Source organism: Ictalurus punctatus, chromosome 5 (genome assembly GCF_001660625.3).
Source record: "Ictalurus punctatus breed USDA103 chromosome 5, Coco_2.0, whole genome shotgun sequence".
In the NCBI taxonomy this organism is placed as follows: Eukaryota; Metazoa; Chordata; class Actinopteri; order Siluriformes; family Ictaluridae; genus Ictalurus; species Ictalurus punctatus.
The window spans coordinates 9,797,877-9,824,772 of NC_030420.2; the positions used below are offsets into that span (position 1 = coordinate 9,797,877).

General features: G+C 36.8%; 3 protein-coding genes across 4 annotated transcripts in view; all 3 read right to left on the bottom strand.

Moving 5' to 3' along the window:
- The window catches only part of actr8 (actin related protein 8), a 9,666-nt gene extending 4,934 nt beyond the window's left edge, over nt 1–4,732 (bottom strand). The window contains exons 1-7 of the mRNA XM_017468581.3: nt 4,354–4,732; nt 3,320–3,490; nt 2,979–3,089; nt 2,787–2,891; nt 1,864–2,037; nt 1,246–1,339; nt 934–1,066 (exon numbers count right to left, since the gene is read on the bottom strand). Coding sequence (XP_017324070.1) covers nt 934–1,066; nt 1,246–1,339; nt 1,864–2,037; nt 2,787–2,891; nt 2,979–3,089; nt 3,320–3,490; nt 4,354–4,623 — 1,058 coding nt within the window. The 5' untranslated portion in view covers nt 4,624–4,732. The remainder of the gene's footprint in view (nt 1–933; nt 1,067–1,245; nt 1,340–1,863; nt 2,038–2,786; nt 2,892–2,978; nt 3,090–3,319; nt 3,491–4,353) is intronic.
- Nucleotides 4,733–6,769: 2,037 nt separating this feature from the next.
- Nucleotides 6,770–9,668, bottom strand: selenok (selenoprotein K). The gene is made up of 5 exons (XM_017466859.2): nt 9,538–9,668; nt 7,799–7,889; nt 7,637–7,714; nt 7,236–7,328; nt 6,770–7,125 (listed from the first exon to the last, which is right to left on the bottom strand). The coding sequence occupies exons 1-5, from the start codon at nt 9,554–9,556 to the stop codon at nt 7,122–7,124; spliced, it is 285 nt and encodes a 94-aa protein (XP_017322348.1). The 5' UTR covers nt 9,557–9,668; the 3' UTR covers nt 6,770–7,121.
- A 10,223-nt stretch (nt 9,669–19,891) lies between these two features.
- Nucleotides 19,892–26,678, bottom strand: LOC108265089 (ATP-sensitive inward rectifier potassium channel 1). Of its 2 annotated transcripts, XM_017467199.3 has the most exons (3): nt 26,454–26,678; nt 23,644–24,317; nt 19,892–23,508 (listed from the first exon to the last, which is right to left on the bottom strand). In XM_017467199.3, exons 2-3 carry the CDS (start codon nt 24,299–24,301, stop codon nt 23,186–23,188), a joined length of 981 nt encoding a protein of 326 aa, XP_017322688.1. In that variant the 5' UTR covers nt 24,302–24,317; nt 26,454–26,678; the 3' UTR covers nt 19,892–23,185. The 2 variants fall into 2 exon arrangements, with proteins under 2 accessions (XP_017322688.1, XP_017322687.1); XM_017467198.3 differs by having other exon boundaries at nt 19,892–24,317.
- Nucleotides 26,679–26,896: the final 218 nt, after the last annotated feature.

Sequence of the window (26,896 nt, forward strand, 5' to 3'; positions counted from 1 at the left end):
AATTTTTGAAGAAGAAAAATCTAGAAAGAATAGTTCTAGTGTTTCAAATAATCCAGTCATTGTCAATAATGTCGGGGATTGAGACGATTAAGCGTTGTGCACTGAAGCTGAACAGTGAATGAACAGCGGTAAACTGGAGCGCTTTACTAGCAGCTTAATTAACTCACCTAAACACATCCTATACACATGAGATTAATCAAACATTTACACAACATAAACGTAATATTACAACTTGTGTCTGCACAAAATGACGCGAATGCACAAGTGAATACGCTCTTTCCCTAACAATGCACTAAATACAGACAATGAAGAACTACAGCATAAAGAATTCACAATATTGTATTGAATTACAGTAGTATTCTCATTGTAATTATTTCATGAGATCAGGTTTTCACAACAAGAGCACTTTTCACGTTTTTGTTAATACATGTTTCAGTTAATATACAAAATGTGTGAATGTTTGGTTTTATTTTTGAATTTTCTCTTTAACTATGCCACTGACCAACATTCAATGCCATTTTAGACAGAGTAAAATTGACTAAAATTAATAAACATAAGACAAAGTACAGACTAAATTAGAGGATATTTTCGTCAGAAGACAAAAACTATGCTATTACATTACCATTAGATCAGTGGCATCAAATGGTCTTAAAATGACAATTATTGTTTATCGCAATTATTTCTGGGACAATATATCGTCCAACAAAAGTGGTTATCGTGTCAGGCCTGAGCATGAGCTTGCTCAATTATTGATGACGTAGTAGTAAATCGGGAAAATTTGGAAACGCTTCGTTTATTAGTACCTCAGGCACCATGATGTAAAATGCAAAATGATTATCCTCCAAAACTGAAATTCAATTAAACATTCACCCACTCTTTATTATAATACACTCAACACTAAACAAAGAAAATATGCCCCCATCTTTCACTCACCTGGAATTTCGGTGGGACACGCCATCCTCCACACAACACACGCTGGTCTTCTGATCACCCACATCTACCACACATGCACTACTCAGTCCACTGCCAAATGCAGCACACACTGACTCCTGGTGTACGATGATTGCTAAACACACAAACAACAAAGAGTAAACATTGAATCAGAGATCACTGAAATTAGATCTCTGACAGAAGTCCTTAAAATCTCATCAATTTATTGATAACCATGTAGAACACACTGCCTGAAATTTTTGCATGCATAAGTGAAATGTGAATTATTTGCAAATGTTAGCATCAGTCTCTTACCTGAGAAGCCCATCTTAACGAGGAGCATATTGAGCACTGCTTTCACATGCTGTCTATTATAGATGTCTGGAATCAGGAGGATGCATCTGTAATACTGGAGACACAACCGAAGCCAAAATCAGTCATAACTGCCAGCCTTTCAAACTAACATCTAATGTGAATCATTAAAGGAAAACTCCACCCTGAAACACATTCAGCATATTTATATTAAAATATTATGATGTTTTGCATGATCCTGGTGCTGTATTTTGTCATTCCTGTGAGAAGTTATCCGTTGTCTGCTAATGTCACAGGTAGACGTTGTTAGCGCAGTTACAATAGCGTTTAATAGGAGGAAAAATGTCAACAATATTAAACATAAGGGATAATGATCAGGTTTCAGTGTTAGATCCTAAAAACAAAAGAACAACCGCTTCTGTTCTTAGCCACAATTTTCCTGCAATGTCATATTAATGAGACATCCAATAGAGAAGTAGTGGAGACAACAAATGTCGCATATTCTACAAATTTACAGCAGAGACTTGGTTCAGGTAGATCTGAAATCACATTGTTAATTCAAACATTAATTAAAAGTGTATTTTTCCTTTCAAGCTACAATGTTTTTCTCAAAAGCCATACCTTCAGGTCCTTAAGAGGAACTTCTAAAAGCTTCTGAATGGCCTGTGACCAGATGGTTTCCAGGTCTGCTAGTACAGCAGTTAGAGAGCCTCCAGGCCCACTGTGGACATTCAGCTGACCATGACAAATAGGCCAGTGTAAGCTGTAACAATCTGTGGGGTTCACATGTAATGCCTGGACATGCGGGGGGGGGGGGGGGGGGGGGGGACGATAAATAGGTCTGGGGTGAAAAAGGTTATAATAACTCAACAATTTAGATTGTATCATTGAAAAATTCCATCATTTATAGGCAAAGCCTTATATATTAAGCAGGAATGGTCACACAGTCTTTAGGGGGGGGTTCGCATTGGCTTTTGCAGTAGCACTATTATTCCAGATGCTGGTCTCCTAATATTTGATATTTTGGATTGTGTGTGAACCATATGCTTACATCTCCAAGTTATCAAAAATGGTATGGCCGCAAGTGTTACCATTTTCTGTGAACAGCAACATCTTTACTCTAGGTGAGTAATTATGCAAACATTATGTGAATGATAGGTAGGAAGCAAAGCCAGTCTGCACTGCAAATGCTGACTAGTATAATAAGAAGTTAACTGCTGCAACAAGCTGAATTTCAATGAAAACACACAGTTTGGTGTATCAAAACTACAGTAGGTAGGGTTTCAAATTTTAACTAGTCTGAACAGGTACCAAAGCCAAAAACAAAGGTAATAGAGGACAAGGTCCACACTTTATCTGTGGACTGTTGATAATCAGTGGGGGATGGAAAAAGGAAAGAAAAAAAAAACAACCACCAAAGAAATCCTTGTGTGTCATAGGTACAGTCTAGAACAATTTTGGTAGCGTTCCAAGCGTTCCACGTGTAAACATGTTGCAACAGCGTTCCACGTGTAAACATGATGCAACAGCGTTCTACTTCTCACCTCGTCTCCTACTAAGTATTCTGGTTGGTGAACAGTATTAGTCCATTTCTGCCTTGAGTTAGGATCCAAAACAGCTGGACGGACCTGCCTGTTATACACTCTGGCCTGTCAACACAAACACACACCCACTAATAAATTCACTAATATATCTACTCACAGATCTTCTGAGGACAGTGTACAGACAAAGCATACTTGTTCAGCAGACACTGGAGTTCTTCTGGCCCCGCTGGACATTTTTTTAGACCAGATAGCCTGGTCCACCATCTTGAGACCATTTTGCCTCTGCTCACCACTTTCTGGTCTCTAGAGGAAACCAAGTAATATGTTGAGAAAAAAAACAAAAACAAACACAGATAAGAACCTTAGTAAAGGGCAGAGCCAAAAAAAAAAAAAAAAAAAAAGGCACCAAAACCTTTAGAGCTTGCAGTTACTAGAGTCAGATTGCACATATCAAATAATTTGCCCACAATTGCAGTAATTTCTTCAATGGGTTATGGATGATCTGTTTGGAAGAGAAATAGATTCAAACTTACATTCAGGCCTTCTCGTATCAGCCACACATCCTCATAGCGCGTCTGACCTGGCCGTTTATGTCTACGGGCAATGACATGTGGAATAGTAAGGGGCAATGTGTCTGTAGCTCGGCCTATGCGGAGCGTCTGCGATCCAGGGCTGATCACCACCACAAAATTGGTTTGAATTTGCTGAATGGAGAGCCATGACATTTGCATTAGATTTCAAAGATTTTTCCAAGTACTTTCTGGGTAGATAATCACACCTTTTTCAGCATTAACACTGAAGCACATAGATTTAATATTGTAGAAAAGGCTGCAGGTGTTACGCTGATACAGTGGATAACATTGTCCCCTCACAGCTTCAGGTTCTTTGTTTCAATCCTGAGCTCAGATTACTGGCTGTGTGACATTTCTGTGTTGTTCCTTCAAATGCCCCAAAAACATGCAGATAGGAAGATTAAACTGCCACAATTTACAGAAGATGAATAAATGAATGCATGAATGAAACGTCAGTAATAACTGCTAAATTGAAATTATTTTTATTTTAACGCCTGAAAAGTATTAGCATGCCTTGGAAATACACAAGGGGGAAAATGCCCAATGTTAGCTGTAACACTAAGCATTGTTTCTTTTGTTTTTAATTTGTGGGTGGTGTTTTAATAGTTAAAGGGAAAAAATAAGAATTCTCCAGCCGTTCATTCAAAATCAAGTGTTTTAAGACGTGTAAGCACTAAACTAAAACACTAAACTAGTTTTACTTAAACTAAAACCAAGCAGTTAAATAATTTAGTTAAAAAATAACTTACAGCACTAAGACAGCCATTGTTTATTTATTGACAGCTCACCTAGCTAGTAAGTTAGCTAGACAGTTAAATAACCTAATTATCTAGTTAGCTATATAAAACTCTAGCTTTGCTTATCTATTTGACTTCAGCACCCAAATATCACCATTACACCCTTGAACTGATGCAGAAATTAGATCTCTGCTTTTGAAAACTACTAAACAACGTGTACAGCACTCTGCTGGCATACGAGATGACACAGTCACTTACCTCTTGTAAAGGCTCTGGGATAACAGGAGGAACAATCGGTCTTTTGACTCCTCGTTGTTCTCTTTCTTTGTCCTTTTCTCGCTCTTTATCTTTTTCTTTTTCATTTTCCTGCTCCCTCTCTGCTTGTGTCATTATCCTGCACGTTACTGACGGACACACTGTTGAGCCGAGCTTCTTTTTCTTTGAATTGAAGCGGTTAACATGCAACGTTATTGTGTTTTTACTGCCAGCTACTGGACTGGAGTGTGATACTCCAGTCCTAACTGACATTTATTTTCCTCCTTTTTTTCTTCTTCTTCTTTTGCTTAAAGGAAAAGTCCATCACGAAACCGTTACATATGTTTATTGAAACATTTCTGATGATTTCAGCGATTCTGGTGCTAAATTGTTTATGTTCTATTGTCGTTATTCCTGTGAGAAGCTGGTGTTGTGCACCGCACTGACGTCATGGGACGACATTGATAGGCCGCTTACAACGGTGTGTAACAGGATGAAAAAAAAAATCAGCCACCTCAGATATAAGGGATTAACAGCCATGTTTCGCTGATAGCTCCTAAAAACAAAATAAAAAAGCAAGATCTTGTTTTCTCACTCACCACTTTCTAGTATTGTCATATTAATAGGATAACATAAGATGTACCTTTATTGATCCCCTGTAGGGGAAATTCAAGTTGACACGACAACAGAAATGATAGAAACAATAAAATAGAGCTATTGGTAGTTGCATATGCTAGAGTTCTATTTGTATTTGTACATGTGCAATATCTGTGGAATGACAATTAATTGTTCAGTGTGTGTTTTTGTGAGGCTGTCAGTGGAGTAGGGTGTACTGGGCATTGTGGCGTTGTAGAGTCTAACAGCTGATGGCACAAAAGAGCCACAAAATGTTTTGATGCATGTGGCTGGATGAATCCTGAGCCTCCTCAGCTCAGTATAGAGAAGGTGATAAAGATTGTTAGCCATAATAGCCATTAGCTTCCCTCTAATCCTCTTCTCAGTCTCCACGCTGTCCAGTTATATACCCACCACAGAGCTGGCTTTCCTCACCAGCTAGCTCAGTTTATTGGCACTATATATATATATATATATATATATATATATATATATATATATATATATATATATATATACACACACATACACACACATATACATACATATATATACATTGAAACAATACTATATATATATGTATATGTATGTATATATATATTTATATATGTATACATATATACATATACATATTGTCGCGATCGGCAGAGTGCCGGCGCACATAAGAAGGAAATCGCTCCTTCTCCAACTGCCGCACCGGCACGACGTGGGCAGCTTCCTGCCGAACATTCCGCCAGCCGGAAGGACCGCCGCGGCAGGGCGGGGCTGACGCGACTCCGGCCAGCGATTGGCGGATCCAACGGGGAAGTCCCACCACTCAGGCGACGGCGGAGGAGGATAAAAGGGCGCGCTTCCGGCCGGGAAGGGGGAGAGAATATCGTAGCGTCAAGACGGACTCCGTGCGATGTGCAATCTCCGATCACGACGGTAACCTCACGCCCCACGCTAATCTCTCTCTCTCTCTCTCTCTCCCTCCCTCCCTCTCTTCAGGAGGCACAAGCGCGGACGAGACCGCCGGATAGTGAGAGTCGCACACATGGAGGACGCCGGCCCGGGAAAACCCCCGCCCCGCCTCGGGAATCCCGCCTCCGCCACGAGTAGACTCCGCCGGCCGTCACGCCTCCACAAAACCCCGCGCTTATCCACTTATAACCCATTCACTTCACCCTAGCCACAATAAACCACCGCTTGCAACCATCCTTCTGTCTCCTGTGGGTCTGTACGCCGCCGCCCTGAAAGAGTGCAAAAAAAAATGAAGTGCACTGTTACTAATGTGCTTTTTTTTTTTTTAAATAAAAGCTTCAATGAGGTAAACAGACTAAATGACTGTTAGTTTGTCTCTATTTCTCAGCATCAAGCTGCTTAAACTACATAAAGCATTTATGTAACATCTAATTTGTACATTAATGGCAGTTATGTTAAAGTTTATAAATTAAAGCAAAGCAAGTATACTTGACCTGTATATTTCATTTATATGCAAAAAATTATGAGAAATGATTGGGAGACATTTTTTGGAAGAATGTTCATTAGGGATAAATTTAACAATCCAAAATGTATATATTTTTGTAAAGTTGCTTTCTGACAATGTGCACTGTTAAAGGCACTATAGAAATAAAATTTAACGTACCAATTATTCCTGGATTTTATCAAAACTAAAATAAGACCATTCATTTGTAAAAGATGCAAAGTTTCAGTAAGAATGTACCTATAGTAAAAGTACAACAAAAGGAAATTATTTACATTAAAATGTGCCTTTTTTTCTTCATTTTTTCTTCTCATACACACAAAGAAACATCAGCAACCATTGACAATCCATGACAACTTTTACTTTAATAACAACACTCTGAAATTCATACACCTTTTACCACATCCTTCAGCATGTAGCTTTATTTTTTTTTTAAAAAAAAGGAAAGAAAGAAAGAAAGAAAGCATTGCTGCCAAGTTCAACCACTCTGGCCCCTAAGAGTAGGAATTCCCAGAGCAGCATCAAAAATCTGCAATGCAGAAGCAGCATGACGATGAAGGGTATGTTTGTGTGTGTTCATCCAAGACATTCTCACTGGTCTGGCTCTCTGAGTTGGAAAGCTCATAAGAACAGTGCTCAGTCACGGATCAACACATCACACCCCTCTATGCCTGCAATCAAGTGCAGGCATTTACCTGCAGACAAAAAATAAAAATAAAATAAAAAACAAAGACACCATAAATGCAGAATCTGACAAGACAAGAAAATGAAATCTGTGTAAGGCTACATGTTAGACCTTGTTTACCTTCCTCATCCACCACCACCCATTGGAGGAGGACTTGGGCCTCCACCATGGTTTATCCTGCCCATACGTCTCCGCCCAGGAAAACCTGGAGGACTAAAGTAAATAAAGTGAAAGTACAAAGATGAACAATGCATATACAAATTAGTTTAACAAATATAACCAATGTATGGTAAAGGTATAAGGCAAGGTAAAAGGCAAGGTAAAAAGCAAACTAAAAAAAGGAATAAATCATGCCATCTTGTCTATTTTAATTAGCCACTCTCAGGTCACTGTTGTAAGTCAGAGCTATAAGGCATACTTGAAACCTACATTAGTTAGTAGTTGCATGAAACTGAAACGGAGAAATATTTAAGGGTTTCCTTTTTTTTGTTTTGTTTTGTTTCTGCACCAATGGGACTTACCCTCTTCCATCACTGAAGCGTGACATTGAACTTGGATTTCCATCTTTTGACACATCTGGCTGGATGAGGGTCTGAAAGCTAGAGAGTAGCAGTAAAATATGTATACCACCTGTATAAATGCAATCAATTTACTAATCAACCTGTAATTAAAATATCACTTACAAGAGGCCAACGAACTCCACTACACCCCAAAAGAGATCGCTAAGGAAAGACAGACTCCATGGCGACCGTGTCCTACTGTCCAGGACTTGACCTAAGAATAATGAATATAGATATGTCACCTTTATTTAATTTAGATTGTCATAATCTTTTCCTTGGTCAAATGAGGTCATGGTAGGATACTGTCATGATTGTGTAAAGTACAGAATATGCACAGTAATGCAGAATTCACCCAGATCTAATTTCTTATATAGCACCACTTAAAGAAAATTATGATTAAAGGAAAGACACAAACTAAACTAACGGTAGCAATAATAAAAAGGAAAAAAAAATTCAACAGAAAAATTCTCTCATTGATTTTGCCCACTCACAAAGGTTTTTTCAATCATAAGGCTTTAAACTCAGCCAACTCTGCACTGTCATGCCATAAATCCTTAAAAAACTTGTTTGTATAGGCTATGTATCAATTTGTGTCATTATGACACAATTATTTGTGTCATTGCTTAACTAAGATGGATTACATCACTGATATGTGCTATATGTTAGTGTTTTGATTATTCTGGACTCCATTTGTTATTTTTTTTTAATCCCATTAAACCACATGGGATTTTTGTAAATCCCATTTAACCACATACAGTGCCCACCATTAATATTGGCACCCTTGGTAAATATGCACAAAGGCAGCTGTGAAAATTTGTTTATTGTTTAACCTTTTGATCTTTCGTTAAGAAAATTTACAAAAATACTCTGTTCTCATGGATATCAAACAATTGCAAACAAGATAGGTTTGTTAAATATGTGTGCAACAATGATTGGAATTCATGAGAAAAATGTTTAAACAATTTTATCATTTGTTTCTATACAATTAAAACTTTTTTTTTTAAATATTTTTTTCCTATATTTTAAATAAGTTTTCTTCTATATTCAAAACCAAAACTCTAAATGACCTGCATTCATGAATTTTTACACATTTATTCCTATCCCTATTCAGAAGGATATTCTAGAACAATTTCCCCCAAATGTTGATTACGGTAGGAGTTTTGGAAGATTTTCAATAAACAAGAAATGAATATAGATTAACTGACATTTCAGACACAATATAGCTGAATATTTTGGTTATTTTTTGCACTGGTAACAAAAACAATTCCCAAAGAATTCACAGCATGATAAGGGTATTGCGTGTTGCCATGCCAACACACGGACTGGCAGCCCACAATAAGTGTGGAACTAACTAAGACCAGAACTAACTGTTGTATTTTTTATTATTTTTTTTTATTTTTTTAAAATACAGCACTGCGTGGTATTTCCTAGGTTAATCAATAAAGAAACTGTTTATGCTTCGAAGTATTTCACTGAAGTGTGCGTTCACTGTGAGATATTATATATATATATATATATATATATATATATATATATATATATATATATATATATATATATATATATATATATAGTAAAAAAAACAGCAACCGACTGTGATACCTAACGCGACTAAACTAACCTTAAATTATTTTTGCCACCTTCGTCAGATTATTAACATGCCATGTAAAGAGGCCTAATACACTGAACATCACTATCGGTAGCCAGAGCGCTAACATTAGCTACCTCATCAAAACAGCAGCCAGTTATTTCGCTTACTGAACGGAGCATTAATATCACCAAATAATCTAAACAAAAGCAAATACATTGTTACATGATCACTCAGTTCTCTTGTTGATGAGTTTGTAGAGTTTAACACTCACCGTTGGACACGTACACCATCTTAATGCCGCTGTGTTGTTGTTTATGCGGCTCATTTAGTTCCGCATCCGGTGTTGCGTCAACACGTTGGCGCGCGCACGACTCGCTTATTGGTGCGTTATTCCGGAAATGAGTCAGCGTGAGTCTTTTACGTGATTGTCCATTTGGCTCTACTTTTTTGGTTCGATATTTCGATTTTCTTTAAAAGGAAATCAAACACTCATTTTAACTTTAATTTTAAAGTTATGTGATGTTAACCATGGGAAAAAAACTACCAGTATTTCCTTTTAATGATAACAAACATCACGTAATGAAATAAAACGTTATTACACGCCATTACGAGCAAAATAACAGGTAAAAGAAAAAAAGAAAAAAAAATATTTACGATCTCGTGCCTGTAGATGGCGCCTGAAGCGCGCTAATTCCACATACAAGGCATGTGAATAAAATTTCTCGTTCTCAGTTCTTATAGTTTCTACACCACTATATCTTCATCCTCAAAACGTGTAAAAAATATGATAAACTAATATGAAACTAATTATAATATACTAACAAAAACTCACTACGAAGAAATCTTGCTCTGTTATTTCCCCTAACATTATTTCCTATCAATACAAAATAAATAAATAAATAAATGTTCTCCCTATGCTGTGGGGGTTTCCTCTGGGTACTCCAGTTTCCTCCCCCAGTCCAAAAACATGCATGGTAGGCTGATTGGCATGTCCAAAGTGTCCTTAGTGTATGAATGGGTGTGTGATGTGTGCCCTATGATGGATTGGCACCCTGTCAATGGTGTACCCTGCCTTGTGCCCCATGTCTCCTGGGGTAGGTTCCAGGTCCCCTGTGACTCTGAAGGATAAGCGGTATAGAAAATGGATGGATGGATCTGTGAACCTGGCATGTGAGACTATTAAATGTAGGCAGACTGAACGTTCTCATTATTTTCTATTATTTTCTCATTCTCTAAATGTATATGTAAAAAAAGCTATAGGATTTTTTAAAAATAATAGCCCTATGAATTTTGCATTTGAGACTAGTGGATGCAATCAGATTGTACTTTCTGCTTATTTCCTATACCATTATCTCCTCATTATCTAAATATCTAAAAAAAAATAATAATAAATCTGACAGTTGCATATGAAATATTATAGTCTATCAAACTACTCAATATCACTGTAAGATAATAATGGTTCTTTGAACTTGAGAATGTGAGAATATGTGCCTGTTATTTGTTTGCTATGGACTTTGCTATGGACTTTTTTTTTTTGCTATAGACATCGCAAACAACTAGAACTCAGTGGTATGATTTAATGTAGCAGACTATCAGAATCTTTAACTGTAAGATAATTTGCCATAAGTTTTTTTTTTATCGTGAACTTTGGAACTTGTTATGTAAGACTATTTGTTCAACCTATAAGGTTAGTGAATTTTCAGGTCTGTAACTGCTTGACTTTTTAAATATTAAAGCATTTAAAAATATAACACTCAGGAAAGTCCAGCTACAACACTGAAAGGGTTGCAGAGCTCACTGGCTGAAATAGGAGGACCTGTAAAGACCTCAACAATCATCAATCATCAGCTCTTCACAGATCCAGCCTCTATGGGAGGGTTTCCAGAATGAAGCGATTTCTGAGAAAAGTTAACATTAAGGCAAACCTAAATGTGTTTGCTAGAAGCTACTATATGCGACAAAATCTGAAATCTTTTGGAAAAAGACTTGTAGTCTGATCAAACTAAAATTGAGCTATATGGTCTAAAAGCAGACCAAATACAGCCCAACACCCAGATAACACCATTCCCACAGTCTAGAATGTTGGTGGTAACATCATGCTCTGGGGTTGCTTTTCAGCAGGAAGACCGGGACATTTCTGTTGCCATCAAGGGCAACATGGATGGAGCCAAATACATGCAAACTGCTGAGGAGAACCTACTCCAGTCAGCCAAAATCTGTGTCTAGTGCAAAAAGTTATATTCTAACAGGACAATGAACACATTAAAAAGCACACTTTAAAAACTACAACTGGGTTGAAAAAAAAGTACTTTGTGTTCTGGAATTGCCTAGTCAAAGCCAATACTTAAGTCTAATTGAAAATCTGTGGCATGTCCTGAAAATTGCTGTACAACAACATCATTCTCCATCCAGTTTGGGAGACCTTAAAGCTTAAATTGGTTTAAGATTGAATTGATTCAAAGATGCTATTGGTGGTGGTGGGGTTGGAATCACTGGATTCACTGTATATTAACATTGTTGTTCAGCATGATTGAAAAGGACAATTATTTATATATAGATGAAACAGTTAGACCAAAGAGTTTAGTGTGAGTAATCCTGCAACATTAAATCAGTAAATCCAAAGTGCAGGTAGTGAAAGGTGAATATACAATGGATATAAAAAGTCTACACACTCCTGTTGTAATTGCAGGTTTTTGGTGATGTTAAAAAATGAAACCAAGATAATTCATGTCAGATCTGTTTTCATTGCAAAAATGCTTGAAATCTATTCAGTGAGAGGGGATCTTGTGTGTATAGCCCTTTTCAAGCCATTCCACATGTTTTTGATAGGATTTATATCTGAATAGACCATTCCATATCTTTGATCTTCTGCAACAGGTCTTTTGGCAGGCTCCCTCCCTAATAAGTTCTCACCTTGTCTCCACATGTTAATGGTGGCTGCTCCATGGTACAGCTAATGTTTTGGAACTTCTTGTGTACCCCTCTCCTGATAGATACCTTTCAACAACGACATCCTGTAGATGGCTTTGGCAGTCAGATGAAACCTGAAATATATGAAGAAAATTCTAAAGAAGAAAAAAACCCAGCGGATTTTTATTTAGTAAAAGCACTCCTTTTTCATTTCTGTGTCTGAGCTTCGTCACTGTAGTGAATAATTTCTTTTAAAACATTGTCCAAAATAAATCTTTTTTGAAGTCATGATATTCAATAAAGAAATAATTGTAATAAAACAATAATTTTTCTTTTTGCATAATCGAAACATCAAATTAAAGTTTATTAGAATGGGACTTTTCTGCTCCTTTTGAAGTGACTCTTTACTGAAATAAAATTAAAGTATTTGTCCAAATTTATTTGAAAAGAAAACAATCTTAAAAACTGCTTACTTATTCTTAAGTATTCACCCCTTCAGAGCAAATTATACTTTTTGCAGCAAGTCGTCTTGGTCATGTCCATAGAGCTTTGTAAATCTTGATTTGCAAATCATGAATCTTCCATCCCTCAATACAAATTTTCTCCAACTCGGCCCATTTAGTTAGAGAATGTTGGTGGACAGCAATTTTCAGGTGATGCCACATATTTTCAATTGTATTTTCAAAAGTCTGGGCTTTGATTTATCCATTTAAAAATACAAAAGCTTATTTTTTTTCAATTCCATTCCTTGTGCCATGTGGTTTGGCTCACTGTTCTGTTGGAAATATATACAATACCCTCCAAAAGTAGATGTGTTATACAACTTAGAACATGGCACCTTTTGTTTGAAATATTGAAACACATGAGTGAATGGTGTTTCTTGTTGCCTTTGCTGTTCCAATACTTTTGGAGGGGACCGTTTACTTTCCCTGAATGCAGATTGAAACAGGTTCTCCTCAACAATTTGCTTTTACATCCATCCATGTTGCCTGTGATGGCAACAAGATTTCCAGTTCCTCCTGTAGAAAATCAACCCCAGAGCATGATGCTACTACCAACATGCTTGTTCACAGGAATGGTGTTCCCTGGCTGTTGGGCTGTATTTGGATGCTTTGGCTTTCAACCAAATGGCTCAACTTTAGTTTCATGAGACCATTATTTTCCCAAAAGCTGTCATATTTCGTAACATGGCCCTTTTTTTTTCTTTTTTCAGAATTAGCTTCCTTTTCTCCCCTCTCCCATAGAGGCAGGATCTGTGAAGGGCTGATGATATGGTTGAGGTCTGCACAGGTTCTCCAGTTTCACCCAGTGAGCTCATAAACTCTTTCAGCTCAATTTTTTTTAACATTTGCCCTTCTTACCTGAGTACTCAGTTTTAGTAATTTCTGGGTTGTGCCATATTTCCTCCCACTTTCTTATAATGGATTTCATAGTTGTTATAAGAAGATTCAAAGCTTTACAGATGTTTTAATAACTGTCTCTAGCAGGACTGATCGTGATACCTCTCAAAGTCAGAGATATTCACTGTGTAAGCATACATTTGCTCACAGGTAGATTTAAAATCGACAGGTGCACCCTGTTTAACATATTTAGTGCTCAAGAAACTTAAATGCTGCTCCTAACTTAGACTGCTAAAAGAAAGGGGGTGAATACTTATACATTTTGCAGTTTCTTTTCAGTTTTTTAAATTAATTCTGAGGACATCTGAATACTTTATTTAATTGTATCTCTGTAGAAAGCCACTTCAAAATGAGCAGGAAAAATTCCATTCCCATACCAATCCCATACCAATCAGCCATAATATTAAAACCAACAGGTGACATGAATATCATTGATTGATTATCTCGTTACAGTGGCACCTGTCAATGGGTGAGATATATTGGGCAGCAAGTGACCAGTCAGCTCTTAAAGGTGATGTGTTGGAAGCAGTTAAAATGGGCAAGCGTAAGGATCTGAGCAACTTTAACAAGGGCCAAATTGTATTGGCTAGACAACTGGGTCAGAACATCTCCAAACCTGCAGGTCTTGTGGGGTATTCCTGGTATGCAGTGGTTAGTACCTAGCAAAAGTGGTCCAAGAAAGGACAGCCAGTGAACCGGCAACAGGATCATGGGCACCCAAGGCTCATTGATGCACATGGAGAGCAAAGGCTAGCCTATCTGGTAAAATCCCACAGAAGAGCTACTGTAACACAAATTGCTGAAAATGTTAATGCTGGCTATGATAGAAAGGTGTCAGAATACACATTGCATCGCAACTTGCTTAGCGTGGAGCTGCGTAGCTGCAGAACGGTCAGAGTGCCCATGCTTACTCCTGTCCACCACCGAAAGTGCCTACAATGGGCATGTGAGCATCAGAACTGGACAGTGGAGCAATGGAAGAAGGTGGCCTGGTCTGATGAATCACATTTTCTTTTACATTATGTGGACAGTCAGGTGCATGTGTGTTGCTTACCTGGGGAAGAGATGGCACCAGAATGGACTATGGGAAGAAGTCAAGCCAACAGAGGCAGTGTGATGTTGTGGGCAAACCTTGGGTCCTAGCATATATATATATATATATATATATACATACATATAATCTCATAAAAGTGAGTGCAACCCTCACATTTTTATAAATATTTGATTATATCTTTTCATGTGACAACACTGAAGAAATGACACTTTGCTACAATGTAAAGTAGTGAGTGTACAGCTTGTATAACAGTGTAAATTTGCTGTCCCCTCAAAATAACTCAACACACAGCCATTAATGTCTAAACCACTGGCAACAAAAGTGAGTACACCCCTAAGTGAAAATGTCCAAATTGGGCCCAAAGTGTCAATATTTTGTGTGGCCACCATAAATTTCCAGCACTGCCTTAACCCTCTTGGGCATGGAGTTCACCAGAGCTTCACAGGTTGCCACTGGAGTCCTCTTCCACTCCTCCATGACGACATCACGGAGCTGGTGGATGTTAGAAACCTTGTGCTCCTCCACCTTCCATTTGAGGATGCCCCACAGATGCTCAATAGGGTTTAGGTCTGGAGACATGCTTGGCCAGTCCATTACCTTCACCCTCAGCTTCTTTAGCAAGGCAGTGTTCGTCTTGGAGGTGTGTTTGGGGTCGTTATCATGCTGGAATACTGCATACTGATCATGCTCTGCTTCAGTATGTCACAGTACATGCTGGCATTCATGGTTCCCTCATTGAACTGTAGCTCCCCAGTGCCGGCCGCACTCATGCAGCCCCAGACCATGACACTCCCACCACCATGCTTGGCTGTAGGGAAGACACACTTGTCTTTGTACTCCTCACCTGGTTGCCACCACACACGCTTGGCACCATCTGAACCAAATAAGTTTATCTTGGTCTCATCAGACCACAGGACATGGTTCCAGTAATCCATGTCCTTAGTCTGCTTGTCTTCAGCAAACTGTTTGCGGGCTTTCTTGTGCATCATCTTTAGAAGAGGCTTCCTTCTGGGACAACAGCCATGCAGACCAATTTGATGCAGTGTGCGGTGTATGGTCTGAGCACTGACAGGCTGACCCCCCACTCCTTCAATCTCTGCAGCAATGCTGGCAGCACTCATACGTCTATTTCCCAAAGACAACCTCTGGATATGATGCTGAACATGTACACTCAACTTCTTTGGTCGACCATGGCGAGGCCTGTTCTGAGTGGAACCTGTCTTGTTAAACCACTGCATGGTCTTGGCCACCGTGCTGCAGCTCAGTGTCAGGGTCTTGGCAATCTTCTTATAGCCTAGGCCATCTTTATGTAGAGCAACAATTCTTTTTTTCAGATCCTCAGAGAGTTCTTTGCCATGAGGTGCCATGTTGAACTTCCAGTGACCAGTATGAGGGAGTGTGAGAGCGATAACATCAAATTTAACACACCTGCTCCCCATTCACACCGGAGACCTTGTAACACTAACAAGTCACATGACACCAGGGAAGGAAAATGGCTAATTGGGCCCAATTTGGAAGTTCTCACTTTTGTTACCAGCGGTTTAGACATTAATGGTTGTGTGTTGAGTTAATTTGAGGGGACAGCAAATTTACACTGTTATACAAGCTGTACACTCACTACTTTACATTGTAGCAAAGTGTCATTTCTTCAGTGTTGTCACATTAAAGATATAATCAGATATTTACAAAAATCTGAGGGGTGTACTCACTCTTGTGAGATACTGTATATATATATATATATATATATATATATATATATATATATATATATATATATATATATATATATGAAAAGTACAATTGATCTTCATTGTAAAAATGTCAGAATTAAATTTGTTTTTGGTATGTCACTCAGATAGATATTGCTTAAAATACCCTTAGGTTAATAAACATTTTTGAAGAAAGCAGATGTATTGGTGATATGATCTGTTGTGTGCAGCCAAAACATGCACCCATGTTATTGCAGCCTATGTTTGTGTATTAGACAGGCAGAAAGACCAGCTCCTTGGTTCTGACACAGAAAAAATGTTTGTTTAAATCTGTGATGGTCTCAGTTATGTGGATGGGTGTGTATGTGCGTGTGTTTGTTGAGGGGTTTGGGCAGGGGTGCATTTCTATATGACTATTTCTGCCGTTCTTACGGGAACTGTGTCTGCATTATCCTATGCATCTCACAAAATATGGATAAAGAAAAGGAAGACTAATATCCAGGACTGATATATTTTAACACACTTAGCATGGCTAGACTTTATAGTTTACAGTTAAAGAAATGGAATGACAGTATAACAAAGTATAATCAGTATAATCACGCATATAACACAGTATACTCACACAGTCTGGTGTCACCCAGATGAAGATGGGTTCCCTTTTGAGTTTGTTTCCTCTCAAGGGTTCTTTCTCTTGTTGCCTTAGGGAATATTTCCTTGCCACCATAACTGCTGTCTTGCTCATTAAGGATAAATTAAAAAAAAAAAAAAAAAATTATATCTTGATTTCTGTTAAGCTGCTTTGTGTTTATGACCATTGTTAAAAGCACTATACAAATAAAACTGAATTGAATTGAATATTTGGAAATTCATAATCGTTATATTTATGTGCCATTATCAAAATAATGATCGTGTTCAGAATTATATAATAAAATCAGGATTTCAGATTATACGTTTTGACTGGCATAGATGGTAATACACTTTAGAATAGCGAGAGTTTGGAAATGTATAAAGGTGGTACCTTTGGCCTTTCTGATCTCATTCTTTTTTCTTTCTTTCTGTTTTTTTCAAATAATATGGCACATTAATAGTTCAAAGGATTTTTACAGCAAATAGTAGAACAAATGTTTTATGCTAATATTTATTAGTGTTTATAAAATTTGTGAAGGTTTAACTATTTAAAAGTATTACTTCAAAGCAAACATTATTTCACCATAACTTTTATTCATAGCAAACAACATTGTTAATGTCCAAACTGGTTCTCTTTAGTAATTAATTACATTTTAATGAGAATCCAAATGTATTGTATTTGGACACAGCACAACAACGCATTAACAGGTTTTGTGCAAGGAAAGCCAGCATTTGGCATTTCTGCAGAAGACTGCACTATGTATTGCAATACCACTATGTAGTGTAATAACATTAACAAACAAGCCTATTGCCAACATTGGAATATGGTAAATTTAATAAAATGTGCATATCAATTGAATTCCTGACAAGGCTGTAATACTATAGTGTAACAAACAGTATTACTAACATATAGTATTGCCAGTTTTTATTAAGCATTCATTAATTAATCTTCAGCAACCAGTTTATCATGGTCAGGTTTGTGATAGTCATGTGCCATTTGAATTTTACACTGTGCCATTGCAGATGATATTTCATCAAACATTATCCCTAGTTATCAAATATAGTTTTAAAAACCTTGGTATTATGATTAAAAATTCTGCATAATGCCACACTGTAAACATTTAAAGTATTTATTTATTTTTACAGTTTGACACAGACTTCACCAAATTTGGCATTCTTATGTTTGAGGGCAATGTTTGGTCGCCCAGCAAAGCTGACTCAGTTTTGCCACATGGTGGCGTTATAATTATGAAACGCATGAAATTGCCTGTAACTGTGGAGCAGTTGATCCAATTGACTTCAAAATTTGGATACAGTGTCTTTGTTTATCTCAGTTGCCATAACTTTCTGTGAGCACATTCACCTATGTTGCAAAACATGGCCGCATTGGCCAATCAAATTTCAGTAGCTATTAGACAAGGTTTCCAATGGCCGATTGGAACAAAACTTGGTGTACCTTTTTGAATCTTGGTCTAAGAGGTTTGTGCAAAGTTTTTAAAAAATCGGCCATTTTCATGATTTATGTCGTGTTAAAGGTGGTATATAACGCAGTGTTGTCAAAATACACAAGTAATATATATCATATGATAGATCTTTTCATTTGAAACAACTTTGCCTCAATATATCAAATGTCTTCTCTTCCTAAACATATTTGCCTCAACAACCATTGGTGTCTGTCAAACCATTTGGTAAATATTTCAGATAATGTTAAAAACCTCCTTTTGAAAGTAGGTTTTAAAAATGGAGGAGTTTGGCCACTTATAATACCTTATAATACTAAAAAAATACTTGAAAATGGCTGTATAAATGGTGTGTAAATGATTGAATATCATTCAATATTCCAGATATACACATATTCTTTGTATCATTAGATCTTCTGATTCTGAACAACTTTGCCTCTAGGACCACTGCTGTCAATCAAATCGTTCGTTAAATATTTGAGATTATTTCAGAAACCTAGTTTTGCGAAGTAGTTCTAGGTTTTTTTGCTCAACTGTAATAATGCAGGATAATTCATTGGACTACTTATATCAATAATTATCAAAAAGAAGTTTTGATTTACTCTTGTAAGGGCACATCAAAAAGTTTGAAGTGGGTGTGGCCACTTTTACTTAAATGGCTATAACTCTTGAACAGAATGAGATATTTTCACCAAACTTGGAATAATTACATATGGACTCAATTTGAGGATAGATGTAAAAACATTACTGAGTGTGACCAGTTGGTGGTGCTATAGCAGAACAAAACATAAATAAATGTGGAACCATTGGTTCCAATAGACTTGATAAATAAATCCTGCAAGAATTGTCCTTGTCCAAGTTCCAATCAGCATATACGAGGACAATTGTGAATCTTGAAAAAATGGCCACCATTGGTTGAGCAATGTTCAGCAGGTATTAGACAAGTTTACTGAAGGCTGACATTTCTTAAAATTATATTGTTTATTTATTTATTTTTATTTAGGTGCTTATAGGATTGCACAATATTAAGTAATATCTTTTATTGTCTTTAAGGCCCCTAAATGGCTTGAATCCCGATAATTGCTGCTTGCATATTTGAATATTTGCTTGTTTTTGGCTCATGCATTCTATTATTAAATTATATATTTATATATAAAGCATAAACTATAATATATAAACTATATTTAGGTAATTTCACAAATATTAAAGGCATTTATTATGTTCTTGGATTGTATCTTACAAATATGGTAATCTTATAGAAATTAACATAAAAAAGCATTTACTCAATGGCAGTATATCTTTTAATGTTGCCATATTTTTTAATGTAAGTATTTTTGCATTTTAAAGTAAGTATTTATTGAATCATAGTTGGAATTTTACACATTAGACAAATTGGGACATTTGAAATGTCCATGAATAGATCAAAACTGTCACGGCTATGGAGAGTTGGAGACGGATGCACATGCAGATTTAAAAAAAAGGTTTAATGAAGATGAGGACAAAATATAAAAATACAACACATACGAGGCAAGAAAGCATAACCTGACAACAGAGGTAAAACAAAGCAAGGCCAAGTGTGCTGCAAACAGTGATTATGTACACAAAGGTGCTCGTTAGCAGGAATAGGAACAGGTGCAAGTGGTCATGTGATTGTGATGTAGAGGTGCAGTGGCTGCAGAGCTCCCTCCAGCAATACATGACAAAAACAAGCGTGACATAATTTCACTTTCATTTCAAATATAAGATACCTAAAATAATTTTATATATTTAATTTTATTTGACATATTTTATTGTACTATTATGTATTATTATATAAGTCCCTATTTTTAGGAGTGCACCTTTATCCATTTTAAATCAACCCTATATGTACAGATAATTTTCAATAAAAAAAGTAGAAAGAGGCATAGTATAAACCATCAAACCAGCAAACAGAGCAGACAGATAGATATATGATATTGCAGCCTATCCTGGGAACACTGGGAACAATGCAGAGAACAATTCATCCTGATAGAAGGAAACTGGTGAACCAAAAATAAATTTAAACAAACAAAGGAAGAACATTTGAAATTTCACACAGACCCAAACAAGGTGTGTTTCTTAGCACTAAGAGGTTTAAGCCTGGATAAATACTTTTTAAAAAATCAGCTTTTCTTATGAATTTTATTCAAGCTGTTCAAGATCCACAAGATAAATATAGAAGAAACACACATAACATATACATGCACAGAGAAGAGTTAGGGAAATGCTAACTAGACTTTCAGTTGGCTAGTAATCTAGCTGCCAGCTCAAATATTTTGCAAGCTTATTAATAAGAAGACCAGTACTGTCCACAGGATATTAGTGCTCTGGCTTAACCAGTAGGCCACTAGCTACCTAGAAAAAGTATGATAACAAAAATGATAGAAAATAGTCAACATCAAGCAAAGTCCTTTTAGTAAAGTCTGTCAATCTTTGCCATGCTGTTATTTACAGTGATTCAAGACCTCATTAATGGGGAGAACCCAAAGACTGTACATGAGTGGACAACCATTCACACCACTCACTCCCATTGTGAGTTTTTGAAGCCATTTACGGGTTGAAATAGTAGTCACCATCTTGAAAAATGTGTAGCCAGAGTCTGCGCAGTAGACTCTGTTGCAGCCAGAGCACGAGCAGTAAATACGTCCAAGTGGACTTTGAGTCTGCCTCTCACCCACCCACAAATTACATTATGTGGGTGTGCATGCTGTTACCTGAATTGCAACATAAGCTGGTTACTAACTATTTATAGTAAACCACATTATCAGGGTCAGCTGAACTTGTGAAAACAACAGAACACTATTCCAGAAAATAATTTGATTGTGTTGTGTAACTTAAAATGAAAGATTTTAAGGGCCTCAGATATATTTTGGCTTCACTTTTGAATCTCTGTTGACGACCATCCATATATACAGTCACTGGGAAAAAACCATATACCAGAAACGGACTGGCAAGATGCCATTTCAAAGATGAATTTGACATGGGTGTAAAAAAAATAAATAAATCCGATATGGGCCATTCCATTTGAAGACAAAAAATTATATTTTTATATTTGTATATTTGAAGACAAAAACAGATACAAATATTTTGAGCACTACACAGATTCAAATAATGCCAATGTGTTACACCCATATACACTCACCACTCACTTTAATAGGAGTTCACCTGCTCATTTATGCAGCCAATCATGTGGCAGCAGAAATATGCATAAATTCATAAAACCATGCAGATACAGGTCAAGAGTTTCAGTTAATGTTCACATCAAACATCAGAATGGGGAACAAATGTAATCTCTGTGACTTTAACCGTGGCATGGATGTTGGTGGACTGGTTTCAGTATTCCAGAAACTGCTGCTGAATATGCAGGTGTACATGTGTTCCTACAATGAGTGTATATATACAATATATTTGATATATTTACATATTCATTTTCTTTTACATGATTCAATGTGTCTGTGTATAGAACAATACATTCAACAGTCGGGGAGCATAGTGGTTAGCACATTTGCCTCACACCTCTGGTGTTGGGGGTTTGAATTCCTGCCTCCACTCTATGCATGTGGAGTTTGCATGTTATCCCTGTGTCCGGGTACTCTGGTTTTCTCCCCCAGTCCAAAGGCATGTTTTGTAGGCTGATTGGCATTTCCAAATTGTCCATAGTGTGTGAACGGGTGTGTGAGTGTATATGTGTGATTGTGCCCTGCAATGTGTTGGCACCCCATCCATGGTGTCCCTTGCTTTGGTCCCCAAGTTCCCTGGGGTAGGCTCCAGGCTCCCCACAATCCTGTGTAGGATAAGTGGTAAAGAAAATGGATGGATGGATGGTCATTCAACAGTCTGCATAATATGGTAGGGTATTTGTCATAAAATAAACATTTAAACTTGATCAGGCCTCTGCCTCTGAAAAAGTAACTTCCTCTTTATGTTGAATCAGGAGATGCTATGGGGGTTTCATAAGACATGCTTCTCCTAAGCACTTTTTCATGAAGCAATATGTTAACATAATAGTGTACTACTTCCTACTTTCAGCAGCAAGCAGGAACTGGAAAATTCTTTAAGGTGCACTTTGGCTTTCCAGTAAGTTATGATGCTGATCGCCAGAGAGTTGCGGGCTACAATAATAATTAATGTTGCATTAGCTAATACTTGAAACATATGGTTAATATGGTGCACAACAGCAAACTGTGCTGCATTCAGGTAATTTTTCCTAACTGATTCATTCCACGTTAAAAAAAAAAAATCAAAAAACAAGTTTCCAATACACATATAGGGCTACAAAGCGCTATGTGACTCTGACAAAATAAGAAGTTTACAGCAGAATAAGAAAAGCCATGTTTAATGGTTATATTCTAATGCCCGGGTTTTGTTACATTATATGCTGCTAAGAGTCAGAATGGATTATAGATCATGGAACAAACACTGTAATTGAGTTTCAGTTATTATACATTTATGATTGTTTTAATTGATTGAAAATGGAAACCTAAGGCACATATTATTTTTTCTGTGTGTGTTTTTGGTTATGTTATTTATTCATTTATTCCATCCATCCATTTTCTGTACCGCTTATAGTTAATAGGTCGCAGTCAAACCTGGAGCCTATCCCAGGGGCAAGATGGGGGACACCCTGGAAGGGGTTTATTTATTCACATTTTATTTATTTATTTGGTTGTTTGCTTTTTCTGTCGAGCATAATGGATAGAGCAAATAAGTCTTTTGGTGAATCCAGAGGTTCATCTTACATTTAGTTAGCACTGATTTGATCAATAATTTCAATCACTTCAAAACCCTGGTTATCAATACCATTTCTGGGACTATGATGATGACATTGGCCATTATAGAAGCAGTGAGCACAGTGTGCAGTTGGAATTGGGTCCACTCTGTCAAAATTGGAGAAGTCCACACAATATTTCCCTTCTTTACTGCGGGAGATGATAGGGAGGAACTTGTAACCCCACTTAATCTCCTGAGGGATGTAGGATGTCCTGACTTGGCAGGAGGAGCTGGTGGACTCATCAATGCCATCCAGAAACACTACCAGCTCAAACTCCTGTTGAAGCAATGTGTCTGAAGCAAATTTAAAAAATGGACTTGTCTTGTCAATTACATGATACAAGGTCAATGGACAAATGAAGAAGAGGTTGTCTTTTCCAGCATCTACACTAAAATCAATATTGACTTGGTCCATAATGATGGTCTCACCTTCTGGAGTTATTGTTGTCCTAAGCAGCTTGCCATATAGCTGGCTTCCAATCATTAAGGTTTTACGCAAGTTGGCCACCCTTATCTGCAAACACAGAGCTGCATTTTTGGGACAAATTACTGCCATTTTACTGAAGGTAATGGTCTTGGCTCTTTTCTTGGGTAAAGCGATTTTGGCCATAACCAATCCACACCAGAAGCAGTTAATAAATAAACCAATGATGGACTGGATAATAATTATGGCGACAGCACCAGGGCAATATGGACTGAGCACTCGCTGACCATAACCAATAGTCGTCTGTGTTTCTAGTGAGTAAAGGAAGGCAGATGTGAGGCCAAAAACATTATATATACATGGTTTGTGGTCTGAAGGTGGATTTTGCCACCAAAGATCACCATTATCATGAGCAATCCAATACCATATAAGTCCAAAAATGAACCAGCTAAGAGTGAAAGAGGCCACAAATAATAAAATAATGTAACGCCAGCGGATCTCCACAAAGGTGGTCCAGAGGTCCTGCACATACGCAAAACGATTGCTGTACCCCACGTTGCCATATTCAATGTTGCAGTGTCCGTCTTTGCGTACCAGACGGTTTTTGTAGATGTGCCACTTTGCTAGGTAGTGTCTGAACAACTGTTGCAAGGAGCGTGTCATTTTCCAAGTACAGAATCTAGACAAAAGGATATAGTAAAGTTTTCTCAACTTAAAAGTTGCATTTTTGACTTCATCAAAACATACCAATACCAATGTTTCATCAGAATAAGTTTTTTTTTTATATATCAAGCAAGGATCTGCATGTAATATTATTAAATATGGAATTAAATATATTGAGCATATTCAGAATAGAGCTATGTCTGCATGAAGACTTAATATCCTAATTGGTATAAGACAAACTGGTATTTAAAGATTCCAATTCGACATCACTGAGACACATTTGCATTTAATACATAAATAAGATACACACATAATATTCTACATGTTAAACACTTTAAAACAGGAAATGTGTAATCACTTTGATTACTCATTTCAATTAAACTGTTCAGTGTTTGATATTATATTGGTGCTGAAATAATTACTGATTAAGTCAGAGTTCTGTTCTGTTGGCTAAATATTCCATATTTTAATTAGGTCATTTAAACATTTTAAAACTTCTTCTGCTGTCATCTGTATAGAGTGTGTAAGCACTCTTCTCTATTTTAACGATGCAGGTGTATCGTGGAAAATTTGAAAGCCAATATCAAATTACAAATTTAATTGGGTTGGGCTTGCTATGGCATGTAGCAAACAAACAGCGTGACTAAAGCCTGACATTCACTGTTTAAGGAAAGCACACTTAGTTAGCGATGTTTTAGACATCTTTAGACTGACTGCCTGCCAACTCTGAATTTTTACTCAATGCGATCTTAACAGAAAGCCTAGGCAAGATTGATTATAAAGCAAATAAGAACATTTCCACTTCATTTTGGCAGAAAAACCTAATTTTGTTTGATTTTGTTTGCCTTGTTCAGTTACACTGACAATCGATGTGTTTTCCAAGGCCTCCATACATATTTACTGTACAGCCAGGTCCATAAGTATTTGGACAGTGATACTCTTTTCCTAATTTTGCCTCTGTACACCACCACAATGAATTTGAAATGAAGTAATCAAGATGTGATTAAAGTGTAGACTTTCAGCTTTAATTCAAGGGGTGTAACAAAAATATTGCAGTTTAGTAATTGCACCCATTTATTTTACAGTGTCCCTCCATTTTCATAGGCTCAAAATTAATTGGACAATTGACTGATAAGCAGTTTCATGGCCAGGTGTGGCCTGTTTCCTCATTATTTCACGACAAATTAAGGAGATGAAAAAGAAGGAATGCACTGGCGAGATCAGCTACACAAAAAGGCCTGAAAGACCATGTAAGACAACTAAAGTGGATGATTCCAGAATTCTTTCCTTGTTGAACATAAACCCCTTCACAAAATCTAGTCAAGAACACTCTGCAAGAGGTAGGTGTATCATTGTCAAAGTCTACAATCAAGAGGCACCTTCATGAACGTAAATATAGATGGTTTACCTCAAGATGTAAACCACTGGTAACACTGAAGAAAAGAAAGGCCAGATTAGACTAAAACAACCTCTAAAAAAGCCTGACCAGTTCTGGTGCAAGATTAACTATCAGAATGGTGGGAAGAGAAGGGTATGGAGAAGGAAAGGAAGGGCTCATAATTTCAAGGGAGGAAATTCAGCATTAGATGATGTCCATGGGTTCCAGATTTCAGGCAGTCATTGACTGCAAATGATATGCATCCACGTGTAAAAAATAATCCAAATATTTATGATTATGTTAGTTTGTCCAATTACTTTTTAGCCTGTGAAAATGATTCCTAAATGGTTAATGCAATATTTTTGTTAAACCCCTTGAATTAAAGCTGAAACTCTACACTTCAATCACTTCTTGATTGCTTCATTTCAAATCCATTGTGGTGGTGTACAGAGGCAAAATTAGGCAAAAAGTATTTGTCACTGTCCAAATACTTATGGACTTCAAAAAACAAAAACACACACACACACACACACACACACACACACACACACACACATATATATATATATATATATATATATATATATATATATATGTAAGATGATTTAAAAAAAGTTCTTCTAAAATATCATAACAATAGAAAATTAAGGCAAATATGTTTATTTGCAATAATTAAATAGATTATTTAGAAGTAGGAAGACAATAAAGCAGTTAAAAATGTATTTGATTAAAATTAATTCATTAAGCACTGTAGGAATTGATTGTTGAACTCACCTGCTATAGTTCTTCTACAAAAAAGTGCTCTTTCCTGTCTCTCACTCTTTATAATAAAACCAGCAAACACTTAAAACTTATGCATAAGGGAAATGTGTAAATTAATAGTGGCAATATTATATCTCTTGGGCTCCCTCTTTAAGTGTGTCTTAGCTTAGTATGGATCCTACCACTTAAGAAGGATATACCGACTATGTTTAATGTTTACCTGTACAAAAAAAAAAAAAAAAAAAATCCAGTGCTTTTTTTTAACTGCTGGGTTGGGCATATTTTTACACTATGATACCACAACACACAATGAAATGATAGTGTTACAGGGTTACCTAGAGGGCAATAAAACAAAAACAGCATTTCATTCCAATGTACTGTATATCAGCTATATAGAGGAATGATAATAAAAACCCACTTGAATTAACGAAGAGAACAGAAAGTGTCAGAAGATT

What these genes read in the sequence shown, in the direction of transcription:
- LOC108265089 (XM_017467198.3), bottom strand. Translation starts at nt 24,301, where the DNA reads ATGACACGCTCCTTGCAACAGTTGTTCAGACACTACCTAGCAAAGTGG.